General features: G+C 45.3%; 1 protein-coding gene and 1 long non-coding RNA gene across 2 annotated transcripts; both read right to left on the bottom strand.

The window, feature by feature from the left end:
* Nucleotides 1-596: 596 nt before the first annotated feature.
* LOC144898132 (uncharacterized) lies at nt 597-1336 on the bottom strand. Its single transcript, XR_013627035.1, has 3 exons — nt 1265-1336; nt 1098-1207; nt 597-992 (listed from the first exon to the last, which is right to left on the bottom strand). It is a non-coding gene; the product is annotated as an uncharacterized LOC144898132 (long non-coding RNA).
* A 1092-nt stretch (nt 1337-2428) lies between these two features.
* Nucleotides 2429-6750, bottom strand: sost (sclerostin). The gene is made up of 2 exons (XM_058065863.2): nt 6405-6750; nt 2429-3705 (listed from the first exon to the last, which is right to left on the bottom strand). Exons 1-2 carry the CDS (start codon nt 6622-6624, stop codon nt 3296-3298), a joined length of 630 nt encoding a protein of 209 aa, XP_057921846.2. The 5' UTR covers nt 6625-6750; the 3' UTR covers nt 2429-3295.
* Nucleotides 6751-12520: the final 5770 nt, after the last annotated feature.

Here is a 12520-nt window from a genome sequence, read left to right as displayed (position 1 = left end):
CTGGACATATTTCACATGAAACCGGCACCTTGTCAACGCTATCCATCAGGTGTTGAGTAACACCTAGGAAGTCCTTGCTCAGAAGGAGTCTTTGTTGACAGCCCACTTCCTCTGCTATCCTCAGCACGTTTGCTTAACTCGGCGGAGCAACTCTAGAGCTAAGCGTAAGTCCTCTGACCCATAAATAGCTTCTGTCCATCTCTGGTACTGAGAGAGTCTTGGTAGAATCCTCTTTGAAAGGTTCCTAAAACTATCCTGAAACAGAGACAATCTTGGAACGTCCTTGATTTAAGTCTCCAGTTTGAATGTCCAGTTTGAATCAGCCTGATGCGGACGGGGTTGGTGCCACACAAACATGTCCGACTCCAGCATCCGTAATTGCTTCTGTAATTGTTTGATTACAGAAGAGGTTTCCACTCTGGGGAAAGTGTGATTGAAACGAATGAGGCAAATCATCTTGACATGATTGCATCATCGCTGAAGAAGTTCTAAATCTTTGGTTCCAGTAAAAGTGTTTCATCTTTTGGACATTGGAGCTGTTGCACAAGCTGCTCTGCAGAAACGCAACACATTACCCACGGTTATTAGCTCACTTTCTGGCTCACGGGTGGAATTGGTTCATATGATGTTTTATTGTAGATCAGGGGTGTCAAACTTGCGGCCCCTATTTGACATCAAAGTTTAGTGTCAGCGCGCTGTTCATTTGTAAGATATGGTCAGAGGTACAGCTTGTCTTACGGAAGAGAATCCTTAATTTGGCAAGAGTGAACTCGCAGTGGACGGCAGGGTCACAAGACAGAACACGAAATACTACCACAGTGCATACATAAAAATGGCGGCAGGGACTAAGCAAGACTTTGTGTTCTAAATTGTTACTTACAAAGACTGAGAGGACTGGATCAGTCATAGCCCTGCAAACGACTGGCGATCAGTCCAGGGTGTACCTCGCCTCTCGCCAAAAGTCAGCTACGATAGGCTCCTTACCCGCGACCCTAGCGAGGATACGCGGCATAGAAAAGGGATGGATCAGTTGAACTTTTTTTGAAATCCTCAAAACCATTTTTTGTATGGATTTGATGCGGCCTCGGGCAACTTACTTGCTGGTTTCTTCACGCAGATTGACACCAGATCACAGGTGTCAAACTCGGCCTGCTAAAGCCTGGAAATAACGTCTGTGTAGATCCTCAGTCATCCAGGTCAGGGTAATCTGCAAAAGCTTGAATTGAGGCAACTGGACAATTTTTGTTGGTTGAAGATGTTTCACCTTTAATCCAAAAGGCTCCTTCAGCTCGAACTCTTAGGTGTGGCGTTCCCCTTTTTGGTGCCAAGATTCAACCTGAAAATAACACACACAAGGACAATGAAATGTTTTTAGATTTAATTTTGCTGGTAAAACAATAGAATTTGAAAATGATCCCAATCAAATGTCATGAACATGATTTCACAGTTACCGGTTGCCCTCTCAGGATAACCATAACTGCAACGCAACTGTGAAAATGTGTTAGACACCCCTGCACAAAAACGATACGTGTCTCATCAGTGCTGGACGCGCCACAAATTCACGTCAAGGAGTTGCCGACCAGTTCTCCAGTCCGACCAGTCGTGTTTTTGAAGAGCATCAACAGGTGTTCAAGCAAGAATGAGAGTTTAAAGCTATCCCGCAAATGGCCCAGCAGGTGTTTTGCGGCTCAACTGGGGTTTGGGGACCTCATGAAGTCCAGTCAGAAAAGCAAACATCTCCCTTGTGTTCCCATGTTCGGATTAAGGAAGTCCACTGTCATTTATTGTGGTCAGTGTGTCAGTTCTATAAATATTACTCATGGCCCAGTGTGTGTGGACTCTTGGCGACATGTCAAGCTCATTTCTGAGCCTTGTAACGCAGGCAGCGGGTCCTGTGGGACCCCAGCACCTGGCCCTCCACTGATGACACTTGCAGCAGGGCTGGAGCTGAGCGCCGTGGACTTGATGCGTTGCTTGGGAATACAACCCGCTCCACTTCTCATGCGCCGCAGTATCCCTGCGGTCGGGAAGAAGGGTCACTCAGGGGTCGGCAAGTGTGCGCACCTTAACGCGGGACAGATGCTTTGTCAGCGTCACTGCACTGTTTTTGCACTTCAGGTGGTGTTCTTGAGTTTCTCGCCGGGTCGGAGCTGAGTGAGAAAAGGCATGGCATGTCGGTTCTCTGCGGGAAAACACAGCTCGAGGATGACATAATGACCACACGCTTGGGATGATGTAGTGAAATGTAATATGGACTCCGAAGGCTCGTTTGCGGTTACCACGGTAATTTCTTGTTTTGTGCACACACGTCGTTTATTTGACCATAAACACAAGCACCTAATTTAGACTGATCCCTTTCCTGAGGCTGCTTGAGGTTGGAGAATAAAAAGTACTGGCAAACGCATTCGAAAAAAACAACCTTGTCAAATATATGTGTATTGACTTTATTCATGTACTGTACAGTCATTTCATCATCGTACTACATCACAACAATAATGGCGATTACTATTTACTAAAAAAGGTTGCATAAATAATTTAAATGTGGAAAAAGAAAATAAATATGCAGTTCATTCGTTTGTTTGTGGAAATCACATCGCTCCCAGTCTGGGCAGGGAATTACACTCGACAATGGCTTGCTAACTGAAATCTGGCCACGTTGTTAGGATTAGTTGAACACATGAATGGGAAATGACGGGGAACATGGTGAAGCATTGTGGTCGTGCGTGTAAATTTACAGAATAGGTCCATTCCAGGGTAGCCTCAGTGAATTCCGTGGAATGCCCCAACTCTGGAGTTTGTCCTCATAACAGGTGAGCCCCTGCCTGAGACCGCTGTGGGCTACTGAGGCCCTTCAAGGGCTCTGTGGACCGCTGATGAGGTGGGGGCCCCATCTCACCATCAGAGCACCCTCCGAGTTGCCAGCGTCCCGTCTCGGCAGAAGCAGATGGATTGCAGCCCCTTCGGAACACCTTGTCGGCCTTAAATCAAGCAGGGGTGCGGCGTCGTGTTTGTACAGATGGCTTTAAGGGCCCAGGCAGGACGTTTGTTACACTCGAGATGCGTTTATATCAGAGTTCAGGAGGAAATGTCCCATGTCTCCTCATAGCGAGCCCCAACTTGTGAGGTTTGTCATGCAAAATTTCACAAATGCGCTGATAGTCGACTGAAAACGTCTCAACTCAGGCCAGCAGTGAGCTTCTGAATTCGGTCTCGAGTGAAAAGTCTCTTGCATCTCCCAGCTTGTCGGTCAGCTGGTTTGTGTGTGTGTCTTTGGCCTCAGACGCCGAAGGAAGCATCAGTACGAGTTGCCCGTCAAAGGCGTGTCATTCTTGCTCCGCTCCCGAGACAAACGACTGTTCTTCTTGCTGCGCGGCGGCCGCGGGAGCTCCTTGGCCTCAGACTGGTTGTGGTGCGGCCGGAAGCGCTTGCACTTGCAGGAGGTCACCACGCGGATCTTGTAAGTCCGAGTGTTGCCGTTGGGACAGTGGAGCTGCATCCGGCGGGTCCGCGAATGTGCCGGTATGCAGCGGTAGTCCGAGGCGCCGCCACGCCACCACTTCCCGCGGCTGATGGAGTTGGGCATGAGGTGAGATGGCAGGCACTGCCCTGAGCACAGCAGCTCCTTCATCGGCTTGGCGCTGCGACAGGATCCGTCTGTGATGTAGCGAGAGGAACGCAGCTCCCTGCAGCTCAGCTCCGAGGCGCCTGGATGGGAAGATCGGGATATACGCTCGGTTACAAGACAAACAACACAGACCTTAACTGTTTCGTTGCTTGCGGCTGCGTGCAACCACACCAGCACTGACCAACTCCGCAGTTGGTCACCATTATTGATTACTGTTAACTGATCATCAGGAATGCTGTCAATCAGGTTTCTGCTGACCATGTTGCACAAAATGAGTAAGAAATGAAACACTGGTGACTTTTCAGTTCAAAGGGAGTGAGGTTCCAGGTCAGCAAGGTTGCATGCCCTGACATTGGGTATGCTTTCAGTTGGGTTTTTTGTGCTTTCGCAAGCTGACAAGCTCTTCTTTCTCCCATTTAGAACTTTTGGCAATGTCTACTTCAAACATTCTTAAAAAGTGTCTGAAGAAACAAAGATGATTTTATTAATTCAATTGGTGTCCTGCTGGCAAACCGTCAACAGGCCTCTGCTGGGACGTCCAAATGGCACCTGATAGCAATTCCAGAGAAGCCAGCTCCATGAAAAGAGTTCAATCAAACCGAATGGAGGTCTGAGCTGCTCCTTACGTGCTAAGAAGACTAAACGGCCGTCAAACAACGTGCCGTCATCTCTAATTTCATCATCTTTTTCGGGGACACCTTAAACCTATTCAACACCTATTGTCAGGGTTTTTTGTGTTGCTTTCTTTAAGAGGCGGTGTGGCGAAAGGAGCAAAGAGGGATCTACTTTCCTCTGTGCCTGCTTGACAAAAAGAAAATGCAACTAACAAAAGGATTTATGAGAAGCGACTTCCGTTTTATTCTCCCTGAGAGAACCTGATCCTGGTGCCGCGGTATGAGCACACCTCTCAACGATTAATCATGTTAGCTTGTCTCGTCACCGCGATTGTACCGTTTGTCTGCTCTGCCGGCCAAAGTGAGAAGGACTGTGGGGGAGGGCGAGCGCAAGAGGTGGCCAGGGCCTCCCACAGGGTGGAGGGGAAACGGACAGGGCCTCACATCCATTATCAAAACAAGCTTATTCCCGTTGTCATCCCTGTTTTCAGAAAGTGACACTCACACCCGCAATGAGACAATGAGGCGAGACGCAGGTGGGGATCATTCTCAAAGGCAGCGTTGCGTTTAAAGGGCGCCTCCCCCGCCCCCCGTACATATTCCCCTGAAGGAGACTGCTGTTTTCTATTAGCCGCGACATGTTGCTGCAATCACTCGCACGTCTTCTTAAGTAGAGCTTGACTAATAGTATAAATTGAGAAGGGAATAAACTGATGAACAAATGAGAGGTTCCGATGTCACTGTGAATGCTTCACTTCCACTGGTGTCGGGGCAGAAACCACAGGAATGTGTGTGTGTGTGTGTGTGTGTGTGTGTTGATCACAGCGACAACCTCGTTCTTATTCTTCTAATTCAAGCTGACAAAATCCAATTAACATTCAGGACCAGAAGAAGAACAATCCTAACACTTGATGCCAAAACACCTTACACTTTTAGCCATACGACCCAAAATGGGATGTAATTTTTTCCATTTGTTTTTTTTCCATTTGTTTATGTATTTATGCCCTTTCTGTCTTTTTTCCAATTGGAAAAACTGAAAATATTTTCCAAAAATTAGTTGGTAGACAGCCATAGGTATGAATGTGGGTGGGAATGGTTGTTTGTCTATATGTGCCCTGTGATTGGCTGGCCACCAGTCCAGGGTGTACCCCGCCTCTTGCCTGAAGACAGCTGGGATAGGCTCCTGCATACCCTAATGAGCAGGCGGCATAGAAGATAATTTATAACACTGATTTTTTAATTATAAATTATTATTATTTTTAAAACATGTTCTTATGACCCAAAAGGGTCCCGCTAATAAAAGTGTATTTTTTTTCAAATGATTTTTTTTACATAATTACATATTTATATACATATTTTTAATACTTTGAAATAAGTTATTTAATGTTAATTTGACATTTTGTCATAACAAACCCTGTCTTGTTATGGAAAAAATACAAATATTTGCCAAAAATTAGTTTTAAAGTAGAATATTTGGGATGAGGTGAAAAATGATGTGAATAATTCGTAAAATTGATTTGAATGCATTTTTGGAGCAAATGAGACACTTTTGACGCTTATGCATAATAAAAATATGTTTTAAGTATTGATTAGTTAATTCATTAATTTAAAAAACATTTATTTAAAAACAATTTAAATTTGTTATTTTATCCTTTTTCTGGATAAACAAACAATTTTCCAAAAATGACTCTCAATGGAATATTTGGGATGAGGTTGTTGCAGCCGTTCAGACATTCCAGAATAATTGATCAAATTGATTTTAATGCATTTTTGGAGCAAATTTAATAACACCTTTTTAGTCTCTCTTAAATATCTAATAAATAAATAAAAATGCAATATATAATGTCCTTAAGTGTTTCATTGTTTTTGTGAGTAGGTGGCTGTAAGCTATTCTTGCAGACACACACCTGCATAAACAAAAGGTAAACAAAGTTCTAATGCACTATAATATATATATATATATATATATATATATATATATATATATATATATATATATACATACATACCGATGATGCCAAGTTGTTGCAGACAATATGACATTTATTCCCTGATGGAGTTCAATGACACCAGCGGGATGTATGACCCCCATAAAGTATTATATTCAACAATAATATTGAACAATAATTCTCCATTGTGACACACGTCGTGAGAAATCAACTTACTGTATGCGACGGTGTTGCTTGTCCTTCCGCCTGTTTTTGCCCTGTTGTTGCTGTTGTTCATTGTGTTGTTGTGTGTCGCGTGCTGCCGCGTCCGGTACTCCGCTATGTGCTCCGTGCCGTTGTTCGAGACCCCCCTCCATCGCTCGCCGGCGGCGGAGGTGCTGCAACATCCGCGGAGGAGGAGGACCAGGGCGAGGAGGAGGACCGGAGGCGAGCGCATGCTGCAGCCCGAGCAGGAGATGCGAACCGGGGCGGGGAGGGGGCTGCGGGGGGAGGCTGCAGAAGACCAGGAGAAGACGCGCGTGCTTGTTGGGGTCTTCTTGTGGACGGCGCAGAGCCGCGCACGCTTTTTAAAGCCGCCGCTCCAGCCTGCCAATTAGCCTGTGACGTAGGTGGAGTGGGCGGGGCCGAAGCTAGGGGTCAGTGTGCTGCTGATGCCGGAATGAGGAGTGGGCCACGCCGCCGCCTCATTTTATCATCCATCAGGAACCCAAGCAGAATTCTTCTTCTTATTTGGACAATTCCACATCTGCTCCGACTAATAGGACAACATGTGTACTCCAGCACGGCTCCATCGAAATGTTTAATATGGGAATGAGTCTGCTTCAAATTAGACTGTTGACTGAGAGCCTCTTGGCATCCTCGGCTATTCGGTGATCTGACAAGCGCTGACAGATGGAGGCTCCTCGGAGAAAAGGAACATTCCAAATAGAGATCTAGTCCTGATCCACGCCGCGTCCGGGTGGGATCCGTTTAACATCAGGATGACATTTTGGCCTTCTCGCAGTCACCTCCAGAGACGTGGCCGTCCTCTTAATTTAAGATGCCGGATGGCTCTTTTATTTCTCTCTGCGCTCATCTTTCATATGTCAGACCTAAAATCAAGCGAGGGGACGACAGAGCCAAGAGCTGTGAGCCAGAACAGGTCCGGTTCTGCACCGGTGAACTCAGCACAAAAGCCGCTCGCCCTCTCAGATCCAATGGAATCCATTTGATTCATAGTTTGGCTTTTTTACGGCTGGAGAACAAGGTGACTTGATCCCCTGGAAGAAGTTCAGACATTTCTGGTGAGAGCAAGCACTGCTGCCCCCTAGGGATCAGTATATAATAATAAAAAAAACATATATATTAGTATTCCCGATTGTCAGTCTGCTCGTCAGGTCGGAACATAAATTTTGTCCATCTTTCTCTTTTCTGTGCGTTCTAAAGATATAAAAACAGCCAAAAAGAGGACGCTAATGTGATCCACATATTCACCAAGTATAGCGACATTGTTATTATTATTGTTATTTGTTATGCCTAAGAACTACGTTTCAGGCGTAGTGACACCTCACTACACCACGCCGGCTATAGCAACTACCCAGCGACTCGCTTCACCGCACACTCGCTCACAGTGCATCATTGCCACGTGTTTTTGAGTTTGGAAATGTTAATGCTGGGTTGCTATGTGAAATCAATGAGCCCAGGAAGGAAGTTCCACGAATGCTTGAAATGATCCAAATACAGCAAAATACTATCACTATTACCGTATTTTCCGGACTATAAGTCACACTTTTTTTTTTCATAGGTTGGCTGTTCCTGCGACTTATACTCCAGAGTGACTTATAAATGAAAAAACTGTTTATGTTACATAAACACTGGACACCTTTTCTGTTCATGTTTATTTTTTGTGTAGCTGAATAACCATTGTGTTGGCATATCTTACACCTATTCAGCCTGTTCTCTATTCTTTTGGTAATGGTAATGGTTTTATTTCATTTGATTCAGATTACAATTGAGTGCATCACATAATCAGTTCACAGTTCCGCATGTCCAAAAGGAGTAGGAAGAAGCACAGCTTATTAAATCCTACCCCTCCATCTGGTACTTTTACAATCAGTAACTGGTACCTAATATAATTAAAGTTTTCTTTTTTAATATATATAAATGTTTTTAATTGTTTTTATTGTTAGAACTTGCCTTCCAAGAGGACGTAATGTCGCAAAATTACTCGCAAAAAATGCGACTTATACTCCAGTGCAACTTATGTATGTTTTTTTCTACCTAATTGTGCATTTTTGGCCTTCTGCAACTTATACTTCGAAGCAACTTATAGTCCAGAAAATACGGTAGATGTTTTCATGAATGTACCTGTTACTACATGGATATAAACCTTGTTGGCGGAATAGGTGGCTCTTTTTAGCTGTTTTTATATCTTTAGAAAGCACTGTAAAAACAAAGTCTTTGGTGTTCATGATGGGCAGTTTTCCTTTAACGCGACGTCTGTGCGACACACAGCTGCAGATATCTGCTAGAGAAGAGCGTGACATAATGAGAGAGAGAGAGAGACAGCGTGTCACCTCCGATTGAAATGGACATTTGAGAGCCTGTGAATCCCGCAGCCAAACCAGTTGAGAGCGGTTTCACAGCGAGGAGATGTTATGTTGTGTGAAGTGTTGCCAGTTGTGTTTACGCTCTTACTAAATATATGTGCTCAGCGACGGATGTCAGTCAGAATCTCCATTTGGTCCTTTCTGTCTTCTTCTATTGGAACCACCCTTCACCCCCGGGGCCCAGCATTTTTTTGTTGTTGTTGTTTTTTTAATCATCGTGGCAGTGTAATAACAATCAGATGCTCACCAGATTGGAAGACTGCCTCCAGCACTGCACATGCTTTGTCTTTGGCAAGACATTCTGGACGCTTCCATCTTTGAGGAAGGCCTGTTTCTGCACCAAACACGGTCAACCAAAGACATGGCCGGCGGAGTTTAAGGCCATGTTCACACTACAGGACAATTCCCAGTGTGCGATGCTGCTGCAGTCTGAACGGTCAGGGTGCATATTCAGTGCGAGACCTATACATCATCAAAAGGCGTGTTTTGCTGTGCTTACCGAGACTTTGCTAAAGGTGCTCACCAATGTAGGCAACAGCTCTTCTTGTCACAGTGAAGCAGCTCGATACAGGCGGCCTTTGTTTCATCTTCTTTCTTAAGTCTGATGCCAGCACAGTGTTGAGCCCTCTAGGTTAAGACCAGCTTGCACGGTCTTGGCATCAAGCGCGGCGCTTCCTCAGTGACAGGTCGATCTGCCGGAGGTCTTGGTTGATGATATCGGACCAGTGGGCACGTGATCTCCAGCCGGTCAAAGTCCATGACAACCCCTAGCCAGGGGGGCACCAAATGAGGGGAAAAGTTAGTCATTCCAAGGGTCCCTGACTGACAGGGGCCCCCTCAATGTAGCCAGTGAACACTGTGCTGGGCAAGTACACGGAGGAAGAATACACTACGGACGGACTTCACTTTCATTGTTTGTTGTGAACTGTTTTCCCTTCAAGGCTGCACAGCGGACAAGACCCGAGTTCACGTCCACCCTCGACCATCTCTGTGTGGAGTTTGCATGTTCTCCCCGTGCATGCATGGCTTTTCTCCAGGTTCTCTGTTTTCCTCCCACATTCCAAAAACATGCTAGGTTAATTGGCGACTCCAAATTGTCCATAGGTATGAATGTGGATGGGAATGGTTGTTTGTCTATATGTGCCCTGTGATTGGCTGGCCACCATTCCAGGGTGTACCCCGCCTCTCGCCCAAAGACAGCTGGGGTAGGCTCCAGCACCCCCGCAACCCTTGTGAGGATAAGTGGTAGAAAATGAATGAATGAATGTTTTCCCTTCATTACGGCTTCCACGGGTTCTACTCCGAATTGCAGTGCGTCAAGGAAAAGGAAAGCGACGTGAAACTGGACATCTTGAAAATGTACAGAAAGTGGAGAAACCAAGATCGGTTGAAACGCCACGATTTAGGTGTTTACGTATGTAAGCAAACGTTCCCACACTAAAACCCAGCTTACCGTCGTAGGAACGGAACTCGTTTGTAGACCGTAAACCTATAAAGAAGGTAAAGACTGGAAATCTTTGCCTTGCATGCATGCACCGCAGTCAAGTCGATCCGCTGGATAATTTACACGAACATTCTTCAAGTGCAAGTGTGTAAGTAAAACGTTCCCTTGTGTCTCCTTGTAAAGACCGGAGTGGCATTTGGCATCCTACCAGCCGCTGACACTGGTATGAGCGCCTGAACACAAAGCTGGGTGTCAATCATTGTGATCTATACAATATCAGTGTGCGGCAAGTGTGTTGTTGTTGCAGCAACATGTGGCAGCAATCAGAGCGCACTACCACAATAAACACCAGCAACGAGGAGTCGCACATATTTGCCGCTCTCAAATATGAGGAACATGCTAAAGTTCTCAAACAAGCCTGACCGGTCTCGTAAATTAGACTTCACTCGGACACGTTTATCATTTGTGACAGCACGATACAAGCTCAAGAGACAACATATGGCAGTCATCTCGGACTAAGAATTCCCATTTTCACATGCAGCTACTTATTAGACTCTGAATGAAACAACAATTTATGTTGCATCGCTCCCTGGACGCTGTTTTTGACACCAAAAGCTGTTATGTTTCTTATCCTGACCGCTTATCAGCTGGCAGCCGCCCCAGTTTGGAGTTCTTCGGCAGGGAAAGAGGTCATCAGGAGTTGAGAGACTGCTACGGGGCGGCCGCGGCACAATAAGCCCCAAAAGGGATGCTTGTACCACTCTGAGCTTTTTTATGAAGCTTCCACACAGGAAAAGTGGAGATTTAACCCTGGCGGCAGCAAACGTCACATCTTCATTGTTTGTCTGAGGACCTCTTAGAGTCTAGAATCTTGAAAAGACAAGCTGCAAAGTAGGAAGTTGGCCGGCGGGAGCGAGGCTGGCTGGACCTCAAACGCTACATGGAACTCTTTGCAAACAATCCTTAGCCACTCCTTGCACCACTCGACAACAGCATGTCGGACGCATGTGCTGTTCTTAGGAGGAGTCCATTCATTTTCAGGTCAAAACAACAAAGTATTTTATCGGTAAAAGGTATTTTGTGAGTGGGAAAATCTCAAAATGGCGACTTGTCGTTTCCGTGTAGACAAGAAACCTGCTTCTTTCTCAAAACCGCGACGACTCAGACCCGTCGCCAACAACAACTTTTACAACAAGCCAACGTGATATTTGAATATTTTGACTGGCTGGACTCACCCCAGTCGACATTCTTCTGATATATCTCAAATGACTCAAAGTAACGCTAGAAGGTTTGGTTGGATTGTGTGATTCCCATTTCGAACATTGGTAGCAGGTTACCAGGTCTCCCATTGGCCCATGTCCAAAAGTATCAAAACCAGTGACCGTTGGACCCAAGTTCTATCACATCCAGAATTCTAGGATCCTCCCATTCCAAGGCTTCATGTGATTGGGTTCTAACCCGCTTGATTACAGGGGTCCACTCACTCACACATCCAGGTCACCAATGTATGTAGCACCCTGGGCTCAAACCAAGTCCAGAGAAGTCATGAGTGCTAGCTGGCATGCTGGCTAAAAACCCTGCTTGTCAACTCCACCTACAGCACAACTCTTAGGTTTAGGTTTAGGTTTTGTGACGTACCCCTGACCCACAATTACAGTCTCATACCAAGACCAGAACCCTCACTTTCCAAGATAGAGTACTAAACCTGTGGTTTTGGTGTAGCAAAGTAGAGCATTTCCTTGGAAAAAAAAAAACACTGCCACTAAAAATAGATGCATTTCAAGTTTTTAAATGCGCTGTGAAAAAAAATTTGACAAAGTTGACTCAGCTTGAAAAAAATGTGTAACCTTGCTGCCTTAAAATTGTGATTAAATGTAGCAAATTATTTCAGGTAATTTCAACGCACAACTAAGTTTCTCCAGCCTAAAAGACCAAGTTCACAGGATTTATTGCTTTGTTTTGGGAACTTTCTTTATTAGGTCAAATCAACAAATATTTTTGTTGTATCAACAATAGAATTCAAGTAATCTCACTAGTCTAACTAATTATTCATTCATTCATTTTGTACTGTATATCCTCACGAGGGTCGGCGGGGGTGCTGGAGCCTATCCCAGCTGTCTTCGGGCAAGAGGCGGGGTACACCCTGGACTGGTCGCCAGCCAATCACAGGGCACATATAGACAAACAACCATTCACACTCACATTCATACCTATGGACAATTTGGAGTCACCAATTAACCTAGCATGTTTTTGGAATGTGGGAGGAAACCGGAGTACCTGGAGAAAACCCATGCATGCAC

This window comes from Doryrhamphus excisus, linkage group LG2 (assembly GCF_037039965.1).
Source record: "Doryrhamphus excisus strain RoL-2023G ecotype Guam linkage group LG2, RoL_Dexc_Guam_v1.1, whole genome shotgun sequence".
Taxonomy (NCBI): Eukaryota; Metazoa; Chordata; class Actinopteri; order Syngnathiformes; family Syngnathidae; genus Doryrhamphus; species Doryrhamphus excisus.
The sequence above is the reverse complement of the archived record's forward strand: the minus strand, read 5'-3'. Positions and strand labels throughout refer to the sequence as shown.